General features: G+C 40.9%; 1 protein-coding gene across 4 annotated transcripts in view; it reads right to left on the bottom strand.

The window, feature by feature from the left end:
• The window catches only part of cip2a (cellular inhibitor of PP2A), a 66,269-nt gene extending 40,148 nt beyond the window's left edge, over positions 1-26,121 (bottom strand). Inside the window, exons 1-7 of one of the 4 annotated variants that reach the window (XM_078560025.1) lie at positions 25,988-26,121; positions 20,127-20,230; positions 13,650-13,797; positions 11,197-11,306; positions 10,568-10,662; positions 7,035-7,131; positions 1,008-1,130 (exon numbers count right to left, since the gene is read on the bottom strand). In XM_078560025.1, coding sequence (XP_078416151.1) covers positions 1,008-1,130; positions 7,035-7,131; positions 10,568-10,662; positions 11,197-11,306; positions 13,650-13,797; positions 20,127-20,228 — 675 coding nt within the window. In that variant the 5' untranslated portion in view covers positions 20,229-20,230; positions 25,988-26,121. Of the gene's footprint in view, positions 1-1,007; positions 1,131-7,034; positions 7,132-10,567; positions 10,663-11,196; positions 11,307-13,649; positions 13,798-20,126; positions 20,231-25,361; positions 25,534-25,987 lie in introns of those variants that run through there. The other 3 variants (XM_078560027.1, XM_078560026.1, XM_078560028.1) reach the window with 3 other exon arrangements.
• Between the last annotated feature and the right edge of the window lie 777 nt (positions 26,122-26,898).

Below are 26,898 nucleotides of genomic sequence, written 5' to 3'. Positions count from 1 at the left end.
GGTGACCGCTTTGTGGAACACCTTCTTTCAGTCTGCAAGTATGCCACTGTTACTTGCCATTTCAATTTACCATCTTGCTCTCATACCCACATTTCTGTCCATGGCCTGCTACAATGTTCCAGTAAAGTCCCACGCAAACTGGAGGAACAGCGCCTCATCTTCTGATTAGGCACTTTACAGCCTTCTGGATTTAACATCGAGTTCAACAAATTCAGACCATGAGCTCTGACCTTCATTTTGATGACCTTTCTCCCCAACCACCTCCCTCCACTGGGCCAGTCTGTAATTTGTTCTAATGTTTTGCTTTCAGAGATTGCTGACCCTTGTTATGTTATTAACACATTCTGCTATCTGACCTTTATGCCATTATTAGCACCTGCCTTGGTCTTTAACACTATCATCATCACTCCCTTTGTCTTGTGTCCATGACATCTGTCAAATGTATCCTGAGCTCCCACCTATCCCTGACTTATTTTACCCCACCTGCTCCGACCTCACTTCAACAGTGTAAAACATCACATTTCCACCTCTCTTCAACTCTGAAGAAGTCATACAGACTCAAAATGTTAACTTTATTTCTCTCTCCACAGATGCTGCCAGACCTGAGTTTTTCCAGCATCGTGTGTTTTTATTTCACATTTCCAGCATCCACAATATTTTACTTTTATTTTAGCTGAAATACATGATGTAGTACTTCTGCTGAAGCAGTATGATTGTGAGCAGTAAAGATGAACTAGGATTGAGTGAAGAAAATTACTAAATCAGAGATCAACTGATGTGTTCAAAAAGGACTGAATAGGCCTACAGTTCATCTCTGATCTTAACGTTTACTATATCCATGAACTCATCCAGCAAAAAAATGAAAACAAGCTTTAAAAAAATATATAGTAGTGCAATATTACTCAATGACTGGTCCATAAATGCTTAGTGGCAAAATGTATAGCAGCATTGATATTTTTTGATGAAAGGTCAAGAACAAGATCAATAAAAGGCATTTCAGGTCTTACCTTCTCTCCGACCTCTTCATTGAGTGTTAGGCTTGCCAGTATAGAAAGTGCAAAAACCACCACTGTCAAACTACTGTGAGCTAAGAATTTAATAAGAGACCGGTAAAATCCTTTTACGTGGTTCTGTGGAAATAACCACATTAAAATGAGACAATTCAAATGAATATTTATTCAATTGCTAATCAAATACTTTAAAATCTATTACTATAGTCTACTCTTAATTTGAATTTTTTAGCTTGAATTCTATTAATTCACATTGAAACTGCAAAATAAAACCTCACATTTAAATGTACTTAATTCAAATTCCCTCCCTCCAGTAAAACATGCTGTCAAATATAAATTTCAATTGTGACAAATATCAGGCTCTGAAGAAGTCATACGGACTCAAACATTAACTCTGTTTCTCTCTCCACAGATGCTGTCGAACCTGCTGAGCTTTTTATGCATTTTCTGTTGTTATTTCAGATTTCCAGCATCGGCAGTATTTTGCTTTTATTATAAATATCAGGCCCCATGGTGTTCTAGCCCTCTCTCATTAAGTGCAGCAATTCAGCTCTGTGGAAACAGTTTCAGGATGAGATCAAGTACATGGCTAGCCAGAAGTACAAAACCCTTGCCATCTAGGACAAAAAAGAAATCAAACACAGAGGAATGCCCAGGTAAATAAAAGCTGTAGTACAGAAAACTAACATTCCACCACTATTTTCCTGTAAGTTGAGAAGATAAAGAGATGATTGCCATTAATTATCAGCTACAAGGAAAGGATGAACATCTCAGCTTGTCTCTATGCCAAAATCGGTTTTGCTGAACTAGTTCATGTGGGCCAGAACAACTAACCTTCCTAGGTTAAACAAACTTGTCTTGTCAGAAAAGGTGAGCACGTACAGTGAAATTTCTACATTGTGATCAACCAGTTCAAAATCTGCTGCTCATTCAACCTCAGATCAAAACATGGAAAGTAGAATTGTAGAAACTGTCAACAGCTGAATGTATGATAAAATTTAAGATTTCCATCTCATGACAAACCTGAAGACATCTTTAATGCTGATGAAACGGGCTGCCTTTTCTTTAAAAAAATGTCTATTCAATTAGAATATCAATGATTAATGAAATGTTTAATGAAAATTACTTAGGTGAGGAAAAAGTCAAGCAGTGAATCAATATCATTGTTTACCTTAATGTGATTTCAAAGTGGGTGGGTGTGGATGTCAGTTGGAAAAAAGCTGTTCGATTCGGAATTCCAACTCCTCCTCCACCAATAATTTTATGCTGTTATTCTGCCCATAGCTTACTGTATAAAAATGAAGGAATCAATGACAATGGAACTCACAAGTACCACCTGCATCAAAGATAGTGGGCTTTAGCAGTGATAGCTCCCCAAAACAGGCACAGGAATCAAGATATACATTTAGCGTGTACCTGGAGTTGGCATGATGCAAGCAGGACTAAGCCTTTGTGCTGTCTGCTCATTTAAATGATTGCTGTGTGCAGCCAATGCTAACTGCGCGCATGCATCAGCAGAGGAGTCCAAAATCAACACTTGAAGCTAGCCTGCATCTCTTAAAGAGAGGTGGCATTTTTGCTGGAGCAGGTGCTGGGAGTGTTGCATGAGCTGAAAGACAGAAGAATGGCTGAACATGGGGGAGTGCAGGCAGCCAGATTTTCTGAAACTGCATTGGAGGTCTTGGTGGAGGGCATGGAAACAAGGAATACTGTGCTGCTTCCACATGGATTCAGAAGGCCTGCCAGAAACATGGTGAAAAGACAGTGGAAGCAGATAGCCGTGGTATTCAAAGCCAGGATTCTAGTCCCAAGGAATTGGATGCAGTGTCACAAGAGGTCTAATTCAAGTGTTGAAGGTCTGTAAATGCATCAAGTGCCATATCCTACCACTGATGCACAAGCCTCAGCCATTATTCAAATCATCACAACCCCACTGATAGAGTTTGCTGCTTGATGAGCAATCAAGATTCATGCTTAATATACCCCCTCACATCGTAGTACTGCAACCCTCACACCCACATCTCAAAGCTTGCACACAGCACGCACTGCCAGCTGTTAAACCGCAACAGTCACATCATCCAAACATATTTCACGGCACTCACTGACACACGTCACTCTCCCTTGCAGAAGGTGGTGCACAATCAAAGGCTGCAGGAATTAACCAGAGGTGGAGGGGCACACCCACATGCTCTAACCCCCATAGAGGAGACAATGAAAGCCATTATTGGGATGCCAGAATGGAGGCCATGACCAGCTGCTGGGCTGAAACCATTGAAAATAATAGTATCTTCATACTTAATTCTCCTTCTCAAATTCCACTTCCGCCTCATCCAACAATCTCTTTTGACATACAAGCTGTAAATGGTGTAAGGATGAACCCATGACTTTCCTCCTCTTCGCTCAGCACAACCCTATCCATTGGCCTTTGTCTTTTCAGATACCCAATAAGTGCAACTTGGTCAGACAGCTGAGGAAGACCAAGAAAGAGTCATGAGGAAGGCATCCTGTCATTTTATTTCACATTTGTAGCCATCAGCTCAGATACTGACATGTGCACATAAAAGGATAGAATAGAGGCAGGATCTGCAGTGTTATGGCCAATGGCAAAGTGGAGTTACTTAAAATTCCCAGATGGAAACTTTAAACAACTGTCATAAACTATAATTTTAAGTGTTATGTTTGAGATGTGACTCTAAATTCAGGAATCAGACCATCAGTTCTTGAGGTTTTATATTAAACTAATTGAAACATTTTATTAATTTACACAGGTTAAAAATATATATATACATGGCTACAAATTACTATCATAACTCCCAAACTAATCTCCATTAAGGCAACAGCAACCCATAGACTTAACCAAACACCAGACAAAGAATTTTCACCGTACGAATTCAAAATGAGGTTCCTTTCACTGTGGAGCTAGTTGGAGGCTTGCAGTTGCCTTTTGATCTTACATTGCCTCTGCTCTGCACATCTGAAAACTACTGAAGTTATACCTACCAGCACTGATTGTCTCACCAGTCTCTTTGAACTTTACCTTTTAACAATGAAACCCCATTCATTGTACCAATTTCATTAGTAATATAAACATATTGCTTGGTAGCTGCTAGAAAGGGTGTCAAGTTTTCACCCCACTTCTTGAATGCTCTATTCAAAAAAATGCAAATGCATGCTATCTTCTCTTCCATATCAAAACCAGTAACATCAAAGCACCCAGACTAGCTGGCTTTAATCCAACTAAGACACACCCGCAGGCTAAACCTCTATTTTAAAAGAAAAATGTTTTCCCAAATATTATACACATTAATAGCTTCATGACAGAGTGAAACACTGGCCACAAATATGCTGCAGCCAGGACAGTGTGCAAGGATAGCGCTGGTGTCAGCTTATCACCGGGAGAGATCAGACATGAGTTCTGCTGCAGAGGACTCTGATGAACACTTCAATAGGGCAGGCTATAGCAGGCAGCCAATAGGTATTTACAACAAAATATTTTGTGCTCTGAAAGCCTGCATTCAACGTCAAGGAATACGGAGGAGTCTGTCACCAACTTGACTGAAGATTTTGCATGCAGCTTGGAGCTCATCCTTTCCAGCATGGAAGTGATGGCCAACTCTCTCAACACATCTGTGGACCCAGCCACAGTAGCTTCTGATAGTTGATGTCTTGGCATCCACTGCTGCACAAGCAGTTTCTGCCAGATGCCGGAGTGCTGAAGTAGAAGCTCATAGTAAGGTCATGCAAAATCAGCTTGCTACCACACCAACTTAGACTGCTGCCATCATGGCTATAGATAAAGGTGTTCAAAGGGGCTTGCAATATGTAACAGAAGTTCAGCATTGCCTTCCAGCAAATTGCTAGGATTGCTGAGCTGCCAACCTAAGGGAGTGACAGTGGCTCTGTGGAGCATACACCTGCTGCCCTCTCGTCACTTCCCAACAGCCCTTGCTGTTGCAAGTCAGCCAGTCAGCCGAGATTGTTCATGCTGAGGTGGTGCAGCCTGAATCCAGGCCTCCTAGGCCCAGTGCTGCTCAAGGTCATCCTCCAAGGCTATCTGTAGCTTCCTGCACTGAAAGTTATCAGCTTTCCACCAGCCATATTGGAACCACAAGGGTGACATTATGTAGGAGAACTCAATGAAGCAAAGACACACAGAGAACTGGCACTAAGAGGGTGGACAATGACAATTAGTTGAGTTTTGTATACAATATGGCATTACTTCAATTGTAAATCTGGTTTGGAACATGGTGATATTTTGCATCATGGCCAAGAGGATGATGTGATAGAGTGGATGCAAAAGTGTGAAACTGTTGAAGAACAGGGAATTGGGGTTATAGTTACTGCACAGTAGTCACCCTTTAGTTTTCCCTGGTAGCTAAAATGCAGCTGGCACAGAAGGCTGACGCAAAATAAAGGCTTCATGACTGCTGCCAGGATACTGAGCATTGACCTGCATGATGTGCTGCCCATGGTCATGCATCAGCTAGGCGTTGCAGGAGTAGAATCCTTTTTTGTTCTGGTACATGGCAGAGTTGACACGTGGAGCCTGCAAACTGAGAAAATCGGCGTGCTCACTCCAACTGCTTGTCTCTGGCAACAGGGAATAAGATGAACTGTACTCTCTTGGAATAGAGAGTTATTGACCTCCCTTATGGCAACAGTAGATGGCATACTGCAGGGTGCTACAAACATCTCCAGCACAGTCTCAAAGGAGCCAGGCACAGAAAGGTTCATCACAACATTCACTTTCATAGCCAAGTGGCAATGCAGTCCTTCCTGCCGCTTAACACATGCTCAACTGTGCGAGTTTAAGCAAGCACGTCACCTGGACCATTAAATAACAAAATAGCAGTGTTGGGGTCAAGTCAGCATTGCGTGCTGCTTCGCATGTGATTTGCCTGCTCTGCATAGTTTCAGCAGAAGTTCACTATGCACATGCACCACAATGGTATTTGGCATGCTTCATCTTACAAGTGTGCATGCAATATGCAGACAACATTTCACACCTCTAATCTCACTAGCAGCACCCAAAATAACAAGTGTCATTGAGCCCAATTTCTCACCCAATATTTTATGCCAAATACGCCAATTTTAAAATTATGCACAATTGATCTGTGTTCCCTAATAACCATTTCCAACTACTTCATGTTCAATAAGGTAGATACACAAAAATTATTTTGTCTGGTAAGGAACACAAAGCAAGGGTGCATAACCTTAAAATTACCCCAGGCCATTCAGGATTGAAATCAGGAAGCATTTCCTCACACAAAGGATAATAGAAATCTGGAACCTTCTGCCAAAAGACTATGGATGCTGGGTCAATTGAAACTTTCAAGACTAAGACAGATAGATTTTTTGGGAGTAAAGTTATCAAGGGATATGGATCAAAGACAGGTAATTAAGGTTAAGGAACAGATCAGCCAAGATCTAATTAAATGGTGGAACAAGCTCGAGATGATAAATAGTATACAGCCGATGCAGAGGCAGTGCGCCTCTTGGTTTGCTGTTGCAATTACCATATCCACTTTCAATTCACTGATAATGGAGAAAAGAAAGCCTTGCATTTATATAGCACCTTTCACAATCAAAGAACGTCCTAAAGTGCTTTACAGCCAATAAACTATCTTTTGAATTGTAGTCATGGTTCTAATAATGTTGGAGGCCCTGACCTCTGACTGATGCAATTAAGCTAGATACTCTGACTGAACCATTTTCTGTGTTAAATAGAATGGACAATTTTGCAGGAAGCAAATGACAATTAATGTTTTATGAAATGACTGAACCTTGCAATGCACAGTTTGTATAGTGCTCGGGTTTTGAATAATGCGCTTCAATAGTTGGTTAAAAAAAAGTGTTCCCTCTACTGTTTCATTTAAATTGCTCAATTCAACTGGACATTTTTGTCAGCAGGCCAGATCTTGGAATTAATAGGAATAGACTCTACAATTAGGTTTACTGCAGTCATAATTTCAGTTTAGTATAATCCAAACAGAAAAAATATTACATTAATAAATAAATTCTTACCAAAGATCTTACGTGGGCTTGAACAGAAAGGTTGTGACGACACAGGTTTGCCATCAGCCCTAGGCACGGCATAGTTAGCTCATCTTCTGGGGCTTGACTAAATTAGAACAGAATTCACATTAATTAGCTCATCTGGAATTATTTCAATATGATATTAAAATGACATCTTTCTACCTGCAATAAGGTGCTTAAAATTAAGCTTTCAAATAACAGGACTGGTTATATCACTTCAAAATAACTAACAAATTGAGCTGGTAGTCATTTGGTTACATAACATCTGGTCTGTTTAAGTGTAAATATTGAAAAGTAGAATTCTAATTTCTTTGGATAAACAGAATTGGATTAAAAATATGTTGATAAATTCAATTAAAGCTATCTCACGAGTCAAGATTTCTAACCAGTTGACTGCATCTCGATATGATAGTATAAATCACTTGAGGATATTGAAATTAGATATGCTATTAGATTATTTTACATACAAGTTGTTGTAACAAATACATGGAATAATATGTCATGGTAGAAAATTAATATTTGCAAACAGGATGGTTGGAAAATTAATCCACCACGCATTAGGTAATGTCCCAATCTTAAAAAGGCATTGGAATTGGGAAGTAACACACAGATGTGTGTTACAAGCAATTCCTTGAATAAGCAGAAGTTAAGTAAGAGGTCTAAAAACAGTCAACTGCCTGTGATGCATAGTGTACTTAGGTAGCATAACAGACATGAGAAGATAGCACACATCTGTCCTCTAGACTGGGTAATTATATCTTGCCTGTATTTTGCAGTGCAGTTAATAAAATTTTAAAAGTAAACCTGTTGTCATGAGCTCGATTATCTGGTGGCCAAAACCACAATACTCTATCCTTCGAGTCAGCAGTACGACTTCCTTCCTTTTCATGTTTATGTAAGTAATATACTTCTACACTAGAGATTTTTCAATACAAAAATTGAAAAGTGAACTAAGATCTAATTTCCTTGATGTTAGATAATGCTGTTCACTATGTTCACTACTTATACTTGCTTGTAGCTATTACTAGTTTAGAATCATTGCCCTTAAAAGGTTCCGCTGAAGATACACAATCTCTAACTATATGTGTCCCATTTCTTTAAGAAATAGAGATGAAAAGCATAACATTACACATCTTAAACACCAAAAACTTGAACAGGAGAGAAAGGTGTGTAGCATGTTATGGACCGGAGGGGGGTTAATTTAAACGGCCCTGATTTCTCTACCCGTCCATAAACAGAAAGATGTTTTTGATTCCTTATTTCCCCCCTTTATAAGTGGTGACGTGTTTTCCCCAACCATTTTGTTTAGAGTGATCCAATCCTCTATTAATAACCCCGCAGCAAACTCAAGATAAGATAAAATAAGAGGGTTGGTTTATTTTACACACACAAAATGTAGGAAAGGGGTTTTGCAACATTCGGCCCTTTTGCACTCAATACAATAAAAAAGGGATAAGGGAAAGAAAGGGGTACAAGGCAAGATCACAATAAAAATAAGAGTTATGGTTTCACGTGAGCCCAGAATCAAAAGTCCAGTGGCATATCCCTTCAGAGGTTAGTGGGCTGAAGCTGTTGCAGGATGATTAGACTTTCCAGAAATGAGGACTTCCACAATGGGAGAAGGTACTCAGAGATGAATTAGTCTTGAAGGCCCAGGCACATATGTTCCAGTAGTACACAGTGTAGATGAGGGCCAGGCACTTTACCTGGACAGAGCTCTTTCTGCTGCTACCTATTAGATGATAAAATGGTAGACTGCCTGGGTTCAGTTCCACACGACAATATCTCAGGTTCGAACAGCTTTTGTGTTTGGGGGGGGGGGGGGGGGTCATGTGACAAAACTCTCATTTCTCCTGGGTGTTGGACAAAAGTTGTATTTTCCCAGGTCTGGAACCTTGAAGTCTTTAATAGAAGAATCAGGATTCCTTTTGTCCTTTGCAGATGTACAGTCTCCATTGGCCACAGCTGTCTTAGAAATGCAAAGGGATGTAGGTGCATTGTTGGAATTTGATTGTTGGTTGTCACAAAGGGCATTAGAACCTCTTTAAAAGATAACAAGGTCCCTGCTGGTTTCTGAAGGTTAGAATTTCCTTTGGTATGAGTCATGGCTAGTCAGGGTAAAGCCTTGTCCATTTTTAAAATAAAAATAATAATTTTAGAGTAGCCAGTTTGATGTAGATATATACATTATCCTTCCTGTATTCTGGACAGGAAACACATTATAGTGAAGACGACAAAGCAGAGTTCTGGATTAGCTGAATGTTGTGAAATGTTGAATCAGGGAGGTTGGTGTGGAAAGCATTGCAGGTGTCAAATGCAAAGGTGAAGATATGGGTAACATTTCAGCAGCAGTGGGGAAGAGACAGAGGTGTTAACAGACAATGTTCTGGAGATGAAAATGCAATCTTGGTGATGGACTGAATGTTAAGCAAGAAAATAACACTGAATTTAACTTGACAGAGCATCACAGATCAGAGTTTGGGCCAGAGATATGGAGGTGCTAGTGAAAGCATGAAGCTGGTGGGTTTGCTGTTGCTCACATTAAACGAAAGGAAATTCTGACTCATCCAGGTCCTGAGGAACAGTCAAAAGTATAACAAAGGTCTGCTTGGTAGTAATATAGGCAGTTTTGGATGTCACTGGCATGCACATAGAAGCTTACCCTGTGCTGATGTCACTGAAGTTGCTAATGACCAAACTGTAAATGATGAATAGAGGACGACCAAGTAATTGGGCTGTGGAACATACTCGAGGCAGCAGTAATTATGCGATGAGAAATTGTTAGTATACTGGCACAGATTTAAACAGAGCAACAAGATAACACTGTGGGGGAAAGGTAGTTGAGAACAGAGCTCAAATGTGTGAAAGGTTGAGGGGGATGAGATGGAACAATTGTGACACACAATGTTTTCAAAACTTTGACCAGACTAGTCTTTGTGCTTTGGGTAGATTGGAAATTAGATTTGAGGAACTTAAAACAGAATTTGTGAAAGATGTGAGCACATGGTCGTGTGACAACAACATATCTAACGATTTAGAGAGAAAGGCTCAGTAAGAGGTAGGATTGATGGAGGATTTAAGAAAGGATGACAATAATTGGCTTTGAAATATTTGCACTTAAGCAGACAAGATGTTGCATAGCCAACTGACTACCAGCTCTAATTTGTTAGTTAATTTGCAGTGATATGACCAGACCTTTTTATTTGAAAGCTTAATTTTAAGAACCTTATTGCAAGTAGGAAGATGTCATTTTAATGTAAAAGTTGAAAACAATGTGATAGGGAGGTTATTGGGCTAAGGGGGAAGTTAGACAGATAACAATTTGCTGGTTGAGGGGAGAAAGAGCGACTGAGAAACCAGGTGGTTAGTATCAAAGGACCAGCAATTTGGAAGCAATTGGAATGATCTGCAATAATTTAGACATTAAGGCAGAGAGTAAGAACTTCAAAACAATGGCTGCATAATACACACAAGTTATTCTATTCAGGTTACTAATAACAAGCAAATTGTCACAAACTTACATATGTTTCACCAGAAAGGCAATCAGCACATCAATATTTGCACTACAATTAAAAACTCTGGTATTGTAAGTCATTTTCTGTAGAAGCTGCAAGCTCTGTTGAAAAAGAAATGATTAAGTAACTTATTAAAATTGAAAACTGTGCAAGCAACACAGACCTTAAAAAATAAATAAACACAAGTCTCCGGTGCTCAAATTTTATAGAATTACTTTCAAGAGCAAGAAAACGCAGCCACGGAATTGTTAGCAAGTCCTTAATTATATTTATCTGAAACGTGTTTTCAGAGGTCTCTTGATTGCTTGTAATGACGTTTATTTATTCGCTAAATAACACCTGTTAAACAGGTTGGAATATAAATAAAAATCAGAAAATAAAACCCTACGCTCTGCTTTACACTACTTTGACAAAAGGGACAACAATTGTTATGCTGAGTGCGATGCCTGTTTAATCTTTAAATACCATAGAAAGGCAGTTAACAAGATGATCCTGGTCTGATATAGGAAGTAGTTTTAAAAACATTCAGAATTTCTAATAATTAAACACCTTATTCCATCCTGGAATCCTCTCCTCTTCTGCACCCCATGCCAAAGCTACAAAAGGTGGGACTACCAGTTATATGAGATTTGTACCTGCAGTACAACCTGCACATTGGGAGCTGTACTATAATGTTGAACCACTGCTGCAAGCGCACTGATGAGGTTGTATGTGTGCAAAGCCTCTCTGCTTTCATGGTCTGATGCTGGAATAGAAACATAAAAGAAAACATTGAAAAACTGGTACTGATGTCAGGTGCAATAATGTGAAATAGCGCCATATTAAAATGTCCATTTCTGCAATTATAAGTGCAACACAATGGCAGTGCAGTTCGTTAAACTATCAACCCACTTTATAACAGAGTGAGCTCCCTCACAGGGATGCCCTGATTTCAATGTTCTTCATAGGGAGATACCAAGCTGAGGTCAGACACTTCCACACAGTATGAATCACCACGGTTCATCCTCACACACCTCAATTACTGGTAACAGACCCTCAGAAGTTTGAAAGTGGGCTGCCTGTTTGGCTAGGTTGTGAAAACCAGAAAATTTAAAAAAAAGTCAAAGGATTTTAAAATCATCTTTTAAAAAGATACATACAATGAATCTTAAATGACTGTAAACCAAATTATACTTTATACACAAATTACAATGAGTAGCTTTATTAGATTTCATTAATTTGGAAGAAAAAGTCTCATCTGATATTTTTACTATGACTTGTGATAAACTGAAAGTCACAAAAATAGCTTTATGCTCAGGAATTTAAAATAACATGCAAAAGTCAGAGAGGGAGCATTTTTAACTTAAGTTCCTTATCCCAGAAAAAGAAGGGAATGTTGTTTGTCTTTCTACTCTTATTGTGAGTCTCTGCTCTCTACAATTTCAAAAGTATCTTAGTCCTGATACTCAAGTAGCTCTAAGTGACACGCTCTGTCTAAAACACGCCACATGCTTTTAATGGTTTAATGGTGATAAAATGTCCTATATCTCCCCAGGATATTTCCATCTGAGCTAAGTAGTAGAATATCAGAACATCTGATCATGTTTGCAGTTTAAAAGATTAAGCAAATTTATTAAACAAACCAAGAACAAGCTACTACAGAGGAGCAACATGTTACACTATAAACATTTGCAGCAGAAATTCCATAATTTAGCTCTTCAAAAGGAAAAACAAGGTGGCAATCGATCTGCTACTCTTTGGCAGAATATATTGTTTCTAGTATTTATCATCTCTGTGGGAGTGAGTCTGAACTAAATCCCTTGACAGTTCCAAATAACGTGTCTGCCCTGCTTTCAACTCCACTCGCTCCTTAAATGTCCCTGCGCTTGTATTCAATAACTGCCTACCACATTCAAAATTAATCAGCTGCCATCCACATAACTGAATACACCTCATTTTATATATATTTGAATATTGCTAAGATACAGGTTTTAATTGTTTTTGTTAACAGCTTTTCAATTCCTTTGTATTCTAAGTGGATTTAAAGGGATAGCCATCAAGCTAATACTAAGCAGGGATACTCACTTTTGTCAGTCTCCCCTTTCAGTCTTTCTTCTGCCAGAAGAAAGCTTCATGGGAGGTCTGTTCAGAACATTTATCTGACAGACTTGGCTTCAACTAATTGGCACTGAACAGGATGATCTTTCCCAGACTTGGGTGTTAATTGTGGAAATTGGAAAAAAAAGGGAACCATGAGGCTCTCGCAAATTTTCTCCCCTCCCTTTCTTTTTGGGAGAAAAAAAGACAACTCTTGCCCCCTTCCTTGCATAACATTTCTTAAGTACTGTATATTTATTTGTGAAGCAATAATCAACTTCATTCAACAAAGGATATAAACTAATTGTTCTCAAACCTATTCAGAGCTGGCTCCTGGCAAAAAAAGATTGTCATACAGCCTTCTGCACTCCACTAAAGTTATTTTATACTTATACTCTCATTCTGTCTTTCAGGTCTTTTGTTAATTCCCATTCCTTTGAGCTTTATCCCCTTCAGACTTCAAAGTCCTAGCTAATGTTTTACATCTGTGCAACTATGCCTGTTCTTTTCCTTCACATTTACCAATGCTGTTGGTTTTATTCTGATTGTGATTTATCACATCACTTTGTCCCACCTGTATTATGTCTCACCCCACTTGTAGACACACTTCACAGTTTGTGAACGAATTATTCTCTAAAGGAAACCCAAAAGTGATAAAATTTGGCATTATACACCCCTTCAACAAAGTACCCCAAAAGAATTGATTTAATTTATAAAGACTTTTTAATTTTTCGAGCCAGGACATTTCCATGAATAGGTATTAGCAATGTTTTAATATTTTCAACCTTCTCCAAAAATTTAAAGTACACACAGTTTCCCTCTCTTTACCTTTTACAGATATATAACACATATGCATGGTTGTATTTATACTCATAGCTATTCATATGCTAAGACGAATGTTATTATACAATATAAAGTCAACAATGGGTATTCTACTTGTGAAAATAAAAATTAAAAAATAAAGTTGTATTGAATCAAAGCATTCAATTTAATATAGCAAAATAAATCATACCTAATTGTGTTAGTAATCCAATAATCTTTAGAGTCAGTGTCACTTTTATGTTAGGATCACCAACAAGTTCCACAAGGCTATTCAGACATTCACTTGGTAAGCTTTGATTTGTTGCAAATACCATTACTGCTTTTGTTCCACAAATTACCTAGAAGATAAAAGAATATTTCAAAATTTGACTCCCCTGATATTTCTAGACTAGAAATAACCATTATGTCAAGGAAAGTATACTGAATGTAATCCATGGCTCTTCCAATCTGCTTACCCAGAAGCTTCTAAATCAGTTGCCATTTTAGCTACTATTGTCCATTATTCTGCTTTTCACTGAAATGAATATAAGCTACAGTATTTTAAACTGTAAATTGAACAAGAACAGGATTTGGCCATCCTTAAGATCGGAATGTTGCAGTGAACATTTGAAGAATACAGGATGCCCAAAACGCATCAATAACTTCAAAATGACAATTGTTACATACTTCTGTGATCATTTTGGAATTTTTTACCAGCGTAAGTACTTGCTAAGAGTTGAAAGATACTAATTTACAAAAGGGATGCTAGGAGACAACATCAGGGCCACTAACAGAATGACAGAGACAAATTCCATTTGTATCAAATGGTGCTCTGGAAATTTTGTTGATGTTTGATTCCATTACTCCAATATCCTGTGAAAGCCATAAAGCAGTGGTCTCTACTTTATATAAATTCTTTTTAACCCATGTATCTAAATTTATCCTTTACCAGACTTAAAGCTAAGAATACAAAGCAATGCAGTATGCAATATGTGTCAATTAGTCAGACAACTAGGCCCCCCAGTTCATGGAGCTGGTGGGGACACAAGTCCCATTTGCAATGGGAGTGTAGCCTGGAATATGGGCAAGATCCTGGGCTGAGATCCTGGTTTCTACTGACCAGAACTTAAAATTCCCGTTGGGAGCCTTGGACATCTGAAACCACATCAAAGGAAAAGGTCGAGAAGTTCCCAGAAGTTCCTTGTTCGAAAGGCCTAATGGAAATTACATTCAGGATCCAACATTATGAAGTTTTTTTGAGGGCCCAAAATCTTCTTGCAAGGGAATGGTGAATTTCTGTACTTGGAATTGTTCTACTAGAAGCCAAAGAGTTAAAAGATTTTTCTTCCCTTTAAGCCCATTTAGAGCTATATAGATTCTACTCAGCCTCAGAAGAGTAAATGAATTAGGCCAGGGTGGATGCTGCTGCATCCCTGTGGCCTGCCCTGACTAAGTGAATGACTTTGGTGAGAGTTTCATTCTGCTGTACTTACATAGGTAGAGCAGGCTCCCAAAAATTTCCAGGTCCTGATATTTCGTATTGGGTAGGGGTACATTAGGCCCCCTTGGCAAACCTAGGTTGGGGACTGATGGAGGCTTCAGAAATTGTTCATTGGGATAGAAGAAACTGTTGGTCTATTGTCACTGTGGAGGAGTACATGAGATTCAGCAGTATTGTATAGGGGGAGGATAAGATTTGTCAGAACTGCAGGCAAAGTAGTGACCAGATACGTGCATAGCTCAATTGTGGATTTCTGGTGTTTGTCAACAACAAAGGGAAGACAACGACCTGGGCCTGATGGCACTGGCTTGTAACTTACTAAGCGATCTCTCCAAACATTAAAAAGAGATAATCAGTAGTCTGCTGTTTTACCCAACTGAGGAGTGGCCCCTCCTCATTATATGGATTGCAGGGGCCAATAAAAAGGTTTTGTTGTATAGGACCACCAATGTGCTGGCATGATTGCTACGACTATAGAAGTAATGTATAGACTATAGAAGTAGTAGTATAGAAGTAGTGTTTATATTCCAGCTGTTAACCAGCCTACAAATCCTTCCACTACTTCACCCTATTTTCCCAAGGGAAAACCGAAGATAAGAAAACATTGTCCTCTCACAAATATCCTATTTTAAAATACACATAAGTATATTGTTTACCAGAATGAAGCTTTTGATATTGGTCTGTCAGGTTATCTTCAAATAAGTTTAAAAGCAACCAAATAATATTGTTTGAGTCAAAGAGATTCTTCAATGTCTCGTTAATAGCCTCAATTTTAAATTCTTGACATTGGAAATTTCAATTTGAAAAAAAAATGGTAAAGACTTTTTCAAAAATGAGGAACTACATTTTTAGTTCCCAAAATGCTTAATCAATTTAAATTGGCAATTCATCGAATCAGACAGCACAGGAGGCTGAGTTCATCCTACCATGTTCGTGGTGGTTCTTTGAAAGAGCTATGTAATAAACAGCTTGCCTCCTTTCAGCAAGGTACAATTAGCAATTAGAATAAGCACACTAATGCTTTAAAAAACAAAACGTTATCCCAGCTGAGGGCAGGGGAAATTCACGGAGGAATTCCTTCACCACACCTTCGAAAAATAGCATATATGCTCATGTAAAATCCAGTGTTTTTGAGGCCAAGTTTATAAGCAAAATGGAGGGGGTCGACTTATGCACAAATAACATTTTCGTGGGGTCAAAATAGTTTTGTGCTGGGGCCGACAAAGCGACGCCATTTTAGAGTGGCCTCCCTTGCTACCCAAGGCACATTCCCAGTGGCTGCTTCCCTGCCTGACTGTCCCACTTGCAGCTCCTTTCGCTCACTTCCTCCCTCTTGCCAGCCCGCTCCTGAGGCCTCAATCGCAGTGAAGATTTGGGAGAGAAAGTGGCGAGCAGGAGAGTTGGGCGGGGCAGCAGCGAGAGAGAGTTGGTGAGAGGGAGAGGGTCGGCCTGCAGGAGACGTGGTGGGCATGTGATAAGTAGAGTTACTATTTTTTGGCTAAATGTCAGGGGTCAACATTTACATGAGATCGACTATTACTTGAGTATATACGGTATTACGGGGGCAGTGGTGTAGTGGTATTGCCGGTGGACTAGTAATCCAGAGACCCAGGGCAAGTCTCTGGGGACCTGAGTTTGAATGCCACCACGGCAGATGGTGGAATTTGAATTCAATAAAAAAATCTGGAGTTAAAAATCTAATGACAACCATGAAGCCATTGCCGATTGTTGTAAAAACCCACCTGGTTCTCTAATGTCCTTCCCTTTTAGGGAAGGAAATCTGCCGTCCTTACCTGGCCTACATCTGACTCCAGACCCACAGCAATGTGGTCGACTCTTAAATGCCCTATGAAATGGCCTAACAAGCCATTCAGTTGTTTCAAACTCCACAAAGTCAATAAAAAGGAATGAAACCAGATGGACCACCACGCATCGACCAAGGCACCGGAAATTACAATGGCAAACTCAGCCCTGTCAACCCTTCAAAGTCCTCCTTACTAACATCTGGGGGCTTGTCAAAATTGGGAGAGCTGTCCCATAGACTAGTCAAGTGACAATATAAAATAGTTATGCTCACGGAATCATATTTTACAGATAATGTCCCAGACACCATCATCACCATCTCTGGGTATTTCCTGTCCCACCGGCAGGGCAGACCCAGCAGAGGTGGTGACACAGTGGGAGACAGTTGGAAAGGAGTTACCATGGGAGTCCTCAACATCGACTCTGGACACCATGAAGTTTCATGGCATCAGGTCAAACATGGGCAAGGAAGCCTCCTGCTGATTAACATGTACTGCTCCCCCTCAGCTGGTGAATCCTCCATGTTGAATACCACTTGGGGGAAGGCTGAGGGTGGCAAGGGCACAGAATGTACTCTGGGTGGGGGAACTTCAATGTTCATCACAAAGATTGGCACGGTAGCACCGCTTCTGATCGAGCCCTAAATGACATAGCTGCTAGACTGGGTCTGCAGCAGGGGGTCAGGAGATAAATAGGAGGGAAAAACATACTTGACCTCAAACTTACCAGCCTGCCTGCCGCAGATGCATCTGTCCATGATATTGGTAGGAGTGACCACTGCACAGTAGTTGTGGAGATGAAGTCCCATCTTCACATTGAGGATACCCTCCATCGTGTTGTGTGGCACTACCACCGTGCTAAATGGGACAGGTTTCGAACAGATCTAGCAACTCAAGACTGCGCAACCATGAGACGCTATGGGCCATCAGCTGCAGAATTATATCAACCACAATCTGTAACCTCATGACCTGTCATATCCCCCATTACCAAGACAGGTGATTCACCCCTGGTTCAATGAAGAATGCAGGAGATACCAGGAGCAGCACCAGGAATATGTAAAAATGAGGTGTCAACTTGGTGATGCTACAACACAGGACTACTTGAGTGCCAAACAGCAAAGCAACTAGCAAAAGACAGAGCTAATCAATTTCACAACCAATGGGTCAGATCTAAGCTCTGCAGTCCTGCCACATCCAGTCATGAATGTTGGAGGACAATTAAACCGGAGGAGGCCACTCCACAAATATCCCAATCCTCAATGACGGGGGAGCCCAGCACAGTAAAAAGCTGAAGGATTTGCAACAATCTTCAGTCAGAAGTGCCAAGTGGATGATCCACCTTGGGCTCCTCCAGAGGTCCCCAGCATCACAAATGCCAGTCTTCAGCCAATTCAATTCCATTCACTCCACTCCACGTGATATCAGGCAACGGCTGAAGGCACTGTGGGCCCTGACAATATTCCAGCAATAGTATTGAAGACATGCTCCAGAACTCGCCACGCCGTCCCAGTACAGCTACAACATTGGCATTTACCGAGCAATGTGGAAAATTGCCCAGCTATGTCCTGTACACAAAAAGATGGAAAAGTCTAACCCGGCTCCATCAGTCTACTCTCCATCATCAGTAAAGTGATGGAAGGGGTCATCAACAGTGCCATCAAGCCGCACTTGCTTAACCTGCTCACTGATATTCGGTTCGAGTTCCGTCAGGGCCACTCAGCTCCTGACCTCATTACAGCCTTGATTCAAACATGGACAAAAGAGCTAAACTCCAGAGGTGAGATGAGAGTGACTGCCTTCACAGCACGGCAGCATTTCACTGAGTGTGGCATCAAGGAGCCCTAGGTAAACTGGAGTCAATGGGAATCAGGGGGAAAAGTCTCAGCTGGTTGGAATCATACCTAGCACAAAGGAAGATGGATGCGGTTGTTGGAGGTCAATCATCTCAGTTCCAGGATATCACAGCAGGAGTTCCTCAGGGTAGTGTCCTCAGCCCAACTATCTTCAGCTGTTTCATCAATGTCCTGTCTTTCGTCACAAGGTCAGAAGTGGGGATGTTAACTGATGATTGCACAATGTTCAGCACCATTCACAAGTCCTCAGATTCTGAAGCAGTCCATGTCTAAATGTATCAAGACCTGGACAGTGTCCAGGCTTGGGCTGACGAATAGCAAGCAACAAACCATACAAGTGCCAGGCAATAATCATCTCCAACAAGAGATCTAACTATTGCCTCTTGAGACTCAATAGCATTACCATCGCTGAATACCCCACCATCAACAACCTGAGGGTTGCCATTGACCAGAAACTGACCTAAACTAGTCATACAAATAATGTGGCTACAAGAGCAGGTCAAAGGCTAGGAACCCTGCAGTGAGTAACTTACCCCCTGACTCCCAAAGCTAGCTACACAGCACAAGTCAGGAGTGTGACTGAATACTCTTCACTTGCATGGATGAGTGCAGCTCCCACAAAACTCAAGAAGCTTGACACCATCCAGAAAGAAGTTTGACACCATCCAGGACAAAGCAGCCCACTGATTGGCACCACATCCACAAACATTCATTCCCTCCACCTCCGACGAACAGTGGCAGCAGTGTGTGCCATCCACAAGATGCACTGCAGTTACTCAGCAAGCCTCCTTAGACAGCATCTTCCAAACCCGTGACCACTACCATCTAGAAGGACAGGGGCAGCAGACAGATGGGAACACCAACACCTGGAAGTTCCCCTCCAAGTCAGAATTCAATCCAGAATTGGAAATATATCACTGTTCCTTTACTGTCGCTGGGTCAAAATCCTGGAACTTCCTCCCTAACATCACTGTGGGTGTACCTACACCACATGGACTGCTGCGGTTCAAGAAGGTAGCTTATCAACACCTTCTCGAGAGTAATTAGGGATGGGCAATAAATGCTGGCCTTGCCATCAATGCCCACACCCCATGAATGAATATAAAATGTCATCTCTGAAACATAACCACATTTTAAGCTTTCACCCAAATCTTTCATACCCGACCTCTCTCAAATCACCCAGAGCCTAAAAGAGTTGTTCCATTAAAAAAGGCTACGTATTTAGACAAGGGTTTCATTATTACAAATGCTGACATAGGGAGGTTCCATTCTAAATGTTAATATAAAATGTTTTAGTCAAAACAATGGAGAGGAATTTAATGCCAATCAAAGTGGAGGGCATGAAGGAAGGAGGGAGGGAAAGCAGCAATGAGGGGGAGGAAATCAAAATAATAAAATGATCCAGCCTTTCAGTGTCAAAAGCATGCTACAGCCAATTAATTAATTGCTTTTGTAGTGTTATCACACACACATACCTCACACTTTATTAATACGTTTCAACTTTTCTTTCATACAGTAAGTGTTGTACTTACATCCAATTGCCTCTGTATTTGTAAAACATTGCTTTCAGTTTTCGCATTTTTATACTGGGTGATAGCCAGTAACAGAGATTTCATGGACGAAGTTGGATCCATTTCTAGGTAACAAAAAAGGGAATTTAATGCAGATTGATAGATTTCTCAATTTTAGAGGCATTATTATCAAAAAAATCTCTAAGGACTTTGTCTCTTCTCAGCATCATGTAAATATACGTTAGAATCTAAAAATCTAAAAGAATCAATTATTGCACAGGCCATTCAGCTTATCAAGTCCATGCCAGCTCTCTGTAGATCAATAGTCCCTTTTCCCCCTGCTCTATCCTCCTCACCCTGTTAGTTTATTACCCTTAATTGCCCAACCAAATGCCTTTTGAAATCATTCGTCTCCACTTTCATCACCCTCATTGCGAATGATAACCTAGAAATCATACCTGTGTAAAAAGGCTCTCATGATCCAAAATCTTAAATCTTAAATCTATCGCCACTAATTCTTATACCATCAGCTAATGCGAATGCTTTGTCTACCTTATCTAAACCTGTCATAATCTATCAAATCTCCCTATTCTCCTTTTCTCAATGAAAATAACTCCAACCTAACTTTGTAGCTAAAATCTCTCATCCCTGGAACTATTCTGGGAAATCTCATCTGGGCACTCATCCTTCCTAAAACGTAGTGACCAGAAATGGATGCTATATTCTAGTTGTGGCCTAAGCAGAACTTTATAAAAGGTTCAGCATAACTTCCATGCTTTTGTACTCAATACCTCTACTTATGAAGCCCAAGATTCCATGAGTCCTTTTTCAATTCTCGATAGATTATAGCAGTTAAATTTAAAATTGACCTGATATGAATGTCCAAGGATGTTAGAGTCATTTCATCATTTGACAGAAATATCTGACAGGCTTAACCAAGGTAACATTACACACATTGAAGCAATATTCTCGGTGATGATTCAGTTACACTCTAGTTTTCAAAATGGGCAACAATATCTAACATTTAAAAATTAACTTCAATGCAATTAAGATAATTCATAAAGGAAACCATTGAAATAATCTGATAAGAAAACAATGTAATCAGAGTGCAGTCAATAACCTGGAAAAAGAAATGGAAGTGTCACAAAGTACTGGCAAGATACAAGACTAGCAAATGGCAACGGTCGGTGTGGCTAGTGTCCTAGTGCGTAACAACCCTCATCAGGATCCGCTAGTTGTGAAAGTGAACTGACTATTTTGGTCATCCTTTTGATAGCATTTCAATTCAGATGAAAAATTAATTTACGGCATGTGGGTGTCGCTGGTGAGGCCAAAATTAATGCCCTTGAGGTGGTGGTGGTGAGCTGCCTTCTTGAACCGCTGCAGTCCCTGTGGTGTAGGTACACCCACAGTTAGGCAGGGAGTTCCAGGATTTTGACCCAGCGACAGTAAGGGGATGACAATATATTTCCAAGTCAGGATGATGCGTGGTTTGGAGGAGAACTTCCAGGTAGCGGTCTTCCCATGTATCTGCTGCCCTTGTCCTTCTAGATGGCAGTGGTCATGGTTTGGAAGGTGCTGCCTTCTGATGAGTTTCTTCAGTGCATCTTGTAGATGGTACACGCTGCTGCTACTGTTTGTCATTGATGGAGGCAATGTATGTTTGTGGAAGTGGTACCAATCAAGCAGGCTTATTTACCCTGGATGGTGTCAAGCTTCTTGAGCGTTTTTGGAGCTGCACTCATCCAGGCAAGTGGAGAGTATTCCATCTCTCAGAATCAGAATCAGAATCACAGGATTGTTACAGTGTAGAAGGAGGCCATTCGGCCCATTGTGTCTGCACTGGCTCTCACCATTTTAACCTAGTGCCAATCGCCTGCCTTTTCCCCCATAACCCGGTACATTGCTTCTATTTAAATAATCATCCAATGCCCTTTTGAATGCTTCAATTGAACCTGCCTCCACCACACTTCCAGGCAGTGCATTCCAAACCCTAACTACTCACTGTGTGAAAAAGATTTTTCTACCTTGCAAATTTGCTTCTTTTGCAAAACACTTCAAAACGGTGTCCTCTGGTTCTTGATCCTTTTACGAGCGGGAACAGTTTCTATCTACTCTGTCCAGGCCCCTCATGATTTTGAAAACTTCTATCAAGTCTCCTCTTAGCCTTCTCCTCTCCAAGGAAAACAGTCCTAACTTCTCCAATCTTTCCTCATAACTGAAGTGTCTCATCCCTGGAAACATTCTCGTAAGCCTCTTCTGCACTCTGTCCAAAGTGTTCACATCATTCCTATAGTGTGGCGCCCAGAACTATACACATACTCCAGCTGAGGTCTAACCAGTGTCTTATATAAGTTACATTTTATATATATTCATCATAACTACATATGAACAAGGAGGTGTAGGCCACTCAGCCCCTTGAGCCTGCTCCACCATTTAATAAGATCATGGCTGATCTGAAAGTAACCTGAAAGCTGCATCCCACCTACTCCTGATAACCTATCATCCCCTTGCTTACCAAGAATCTATCCATGTCTGCCATAAAAATATTCAAAGACTCTGCTTCCACCAACATTTCAGGAAGAGTTCCAAAGACTCACGACCCTGAGTGAAAAAATGTTGCCTCATCTGTTTTAAATGGGTGCCCTTTATTTTTAAGCCATGACCCCTGTCTGGCAAACCTTCGCTGAACTGCTTCCAACACATTTACATCCTTACTTAAATAAGGTGACCAATACTGTACACAATACTCCAAATGTGGTCTCACTAGTGCCTTGTACAACTGAAGCAGAACCTCCCTACTTTTGTATTCAGTTCCCCTTGCAATAAATGATAACATTCTATTAGCTTTCCTATTTATTTGCTATACCTGCATACTAGCCTTTTGTGATTCATGCACTAGGACATCCAGATCTCTTTGCACCTCAGAACACTGCAATCTCTCACCATTTAGATATGCTTTTTTTATTCTTCCTAACAAAATGGACAATTTCACATTTTCCCACATTATACTCCATTTGCCAGATCTTTGCCCAATCACTTAACCTATCCATATCTTTTTGTAGTCTCAGGTCCTCTTCACAACTTACTTTCCTACCTATCTTTGTCTCATCAGCAAACTTGGCAACCATCCCATCCATCCCTTCATCCAAGTTATTTATATAAATTGTAAACAGATGAGGTTCCAGCACTGCACCCTGTGGCACACCACTCATTACAACATGCCAACATGAAAAATACCCATTTATGCCTACTCTCTGCTTCTTGCTAGCCAGCCAATCTTCTACCCATGCCCATACATTACCCCCTGTACCATGAGCTTTTATTTTCCAAAATAACCTTTGATGTGGCATTTTAGCAAATGCCATAGAACCATAGAACACTACAGCACAGAAAACAGGCCATTCGGCCCTTCTAGTCTGTGCCGAAATATTATTCCGCTAGTCCCATTGACCTGCACCTAGTCCATAACCCTCCAGACCTCTCCCATCCATGTATCTATCTAATTTATGCTTAAAACTTAAGAGTAAGTACAGTACATCCACAGGTTCCCCTTTATCCACAGCACATGTTATTTCCTCAAAGAACTCCAATAAGTTGGTTAAACACAATTTCCCTTTCACAAAACCATGTTGACTCTGCCTGATGACCTTGAGTTTATCCAAGTGCCCAGCTGTAGCTTCTTTAATAATAGCTTCTAACATTTTCCCTATGACAGATGTTAAGCTAACTGGTGTGTAATTCCCTGTTTTCTGTCTCCCTCCCTATTTGAATAATGGAGTTACGTTTTGCTATCTTCCAATCTAATGGGCCCTTCCCTGAACCTAGGGAGTTTTGGAAAATTAAAACCAATGCATCAACTATCTCACTAGACACTTTTAAGACCCAGGCTCTTGTCAGCCCACAGCTCCAACAACTTACTCAGTGCCATTTCTCTGGTGACTGTAATTTTCCTGACTTCCTCCCCCACTTCCATTTCCTAATTAATAGATTTCTGAGATATTACTCGTATCCTCTATAGTGAAAACTGATGCAAAATACCTGTTCAATTCATCTGCCATCTTCTTGTTTTACATTATCAATTCTCCAGGCTCACTTCCTATAAGATCAATGCTCAATTTGTTAACAAGTTTCTTTTTAAAATATTTATACAAACTCCTACTGTTTTTATATTTATGGTTAGCTTTCTCTCATACTCTAATTTTTCCCTCCTTATTAGTCTTTTAGTCATTCATTGCTGTTCCTTATATTGTCCAATCTTCTGACCTGCCTCCTGTCTTTGCCCAATTATATGCTTTTTTCTTTAAGTTTGATGCTATCTTTAGCCTTTCTAGTTAACCAAAGATGGTGTGTCCATCCCTTGGAAGTTTTCTTACTTGTTGGGATGTATCTATTCTGTGTATTCTGAAATAGCCCCTTAAATATTAGCCACTGCATCTCTATTGACCTATCCCTTAACCTAGTTTGCCAATTCACTCCAGCCAGCTCAGCTTTCATGCTCTCAATTGCCCTTAAATTTAAAAACAGTCTCAGATCCACAATCATTTCCCTAATCTGATTCGTCCTATGCTAATTTACATGTGGCTCAGGTAATAATCTCAAGATTATGACCTTTGAGGTTCTGCTTCTTAATTTGGTGTCTTGGTTCTCATACTGACTGTGCAGAACTCCTTTGTCCTGCCTGTCGTTAGTACCTACATGGACCACAATGACTAGGTCCTCCCCCTACCCCTGCAGCTCCCCATCGTGCTGCAAGTCCCACCCCCCCCCCTTTGCAGGTGTCCCTCCCCTGCCGCCCACATACCCCCCCCGCCACCGCCCCCTGCAACTTCTTCTCCAGCCCTGAGCAGATGTCCTGCACCCTGGCACCAGATAGCCAACACAGCCACCCAGACTCTTGCTCTTTTTGCTGCAGACAATGGTGTCAATCCCTCTGACTATACTGTCCCCTACTACCATTACATTCCTGTTTGCTCCCCCTACTTGAATGCTTCCTGCACCTGATTTGTGTCTTGTAGGTGGTGGACAGGCTTTGGGGAGTCAGGAGGTGGGTTATTCGTCGCACTATTCCTAGCCTCTGACCTGCTCTTGTAGCCGCAGTGTTTACATGGCTAGTCCAGTTCAGTTTCTGGTCAATGGTAACCCCCAGGATGTTCAAAGTTTAGTTCATTTCCCATTTTTTGCATAGTGTCCTGGGCGTTACTGTGATGAATGTTACATCTAGAGTGTGTTACAATGCAGTTTTTGTAAACTTACCACCGAAAGAATACCTTTTTGCCGTTACGTATTATTGAGGTCGTTGAAGAATTAAATAACCCTCTTACTTGTTTGCTCTAATGAATTTGAATGTAGGTTTTTTTGTCACATTATTGTATACCAGTACTGTAAAGCACTCATAAGCCTTGCTAACTACTACCTGGGGGCGGGGGGGGGGGGCAGTTGGGTGTGTGAAGGGGAAGCGAAGAGACGGGGGGGAGGATGTGAAGTCATCACACGCCCCGTAACGGTCAGGGCGCGCGCGCTTTCCAGCCATCGCCAGCTCGCGCGCTCTCAGTTTAAATCACTGGCATTTACCACTACGAGGGGCGGGGGTGCAAATTAGAGCAAACCAGCATTCCCTCAAAATATTAATCCGCCAACAAAATTTCTGCAGCTACTGACGCTCTGTTGCTATCGTTCTAGTAATTTCGCTTGCAGTTATAAGAAGAAAGTTCCTAAACATAGTTTGTCTTTTCAAACTCGCCACTTCTACACCCCGCCCCCCTTACACAGTTTACAACAGTCCAACTGTCCAGGTAGCAGTTCGGCAGGTTGTGTGATTGGAATTGCGCGCATCACTATAATCACTGCTCCGCTTTAAAGAGTGTAGGTAAATATCTGACCTCTGAGAATACTTTTTCTTTTGCTGGAGCGCCTATACACCGCGGCAAGAAATTTCCCAGAAAATGAATCGTTGCCTCCTCTTAGGTTCCAGGCTTCGCCATCTTGCCGCTAGGCGCATGCGTAGCAGTTTGTCCCGCTGGGCGGGCCGGCGCAATGACATCACAAAGTGAGGATCCCGCCCCGTGTTGGGATTCCCGGCTGGTCACGAGCAACGACAACTCATATATATATATATATATATATAGCACCTTTAATGGAATGAAACATCCCAAGGCGCTTCAAAGGACCATTAAAAGACGAAGTATGACTCCGAGCCCCAAGAGGAGATATTAGATTAGATGCCTGGTCAACGAGGTATATTTTAAAGAGGAAAGAGAAGTATAGAGGTTTAGAGAGGAAATTCCAGAGCTTAGAGCTGAGGCAACTGAAAGCACAGCCACCAATGGTGGAGTGAATAAAATGGGGAATGCTAAAGAGGCTAGAGGGTCCAAATATTCTGAAGTTTGTGGAGCTTTTTTATTTGTTCACATGATGAGGGTGACTCTGGCTAGGCCAGCATTTATTGCCCATCGCTAATTGCCCTTGAGAATGTGGTGATGAGCTGCCTTCTTGAACTGCTATAGTCCATGTGATGTAGTTACACCCACAGTGCTGTTAGGGAGAAAGTTCCAGGATTTTGACCTAGTGACAGTGAAGGAACGGCAATATATTTCCAAGTCAGGATGGTGAGTGGTTTGGAGAGGAACTTCCACATGGTGGTGGTGTTCCATGTGTCTGCTACCTTTGTCCTTCTAGATGGTAGCAATCGTGGGTTTGGAAGGTGCAGTCTAAGGAACCTTGGTGAGTTCCTGCGTTGCATCTTGTAAATGGTATGCACTGCTGCTACTGTGCATCGATGGAGGGAGTGAAT

Source organism: Cetorhinus maximus, chromosome 16 (assembly GCF_964194155.1).
Source record: "Cetorhinus maximus chromosome 16, sCetMax3.hap1.1, whole genome shotgun sequence".
NCBI classification, from domain to species: Eukaryota; Metazoa; Chordata; class Chondrichthyes; order Lamniformes; family Cetorhinidae; genus Cetorhinus; species Cetorhinus maximus.
This window is presented reverse-complemented; position numbering and strand designations above follow the sequence as displayed.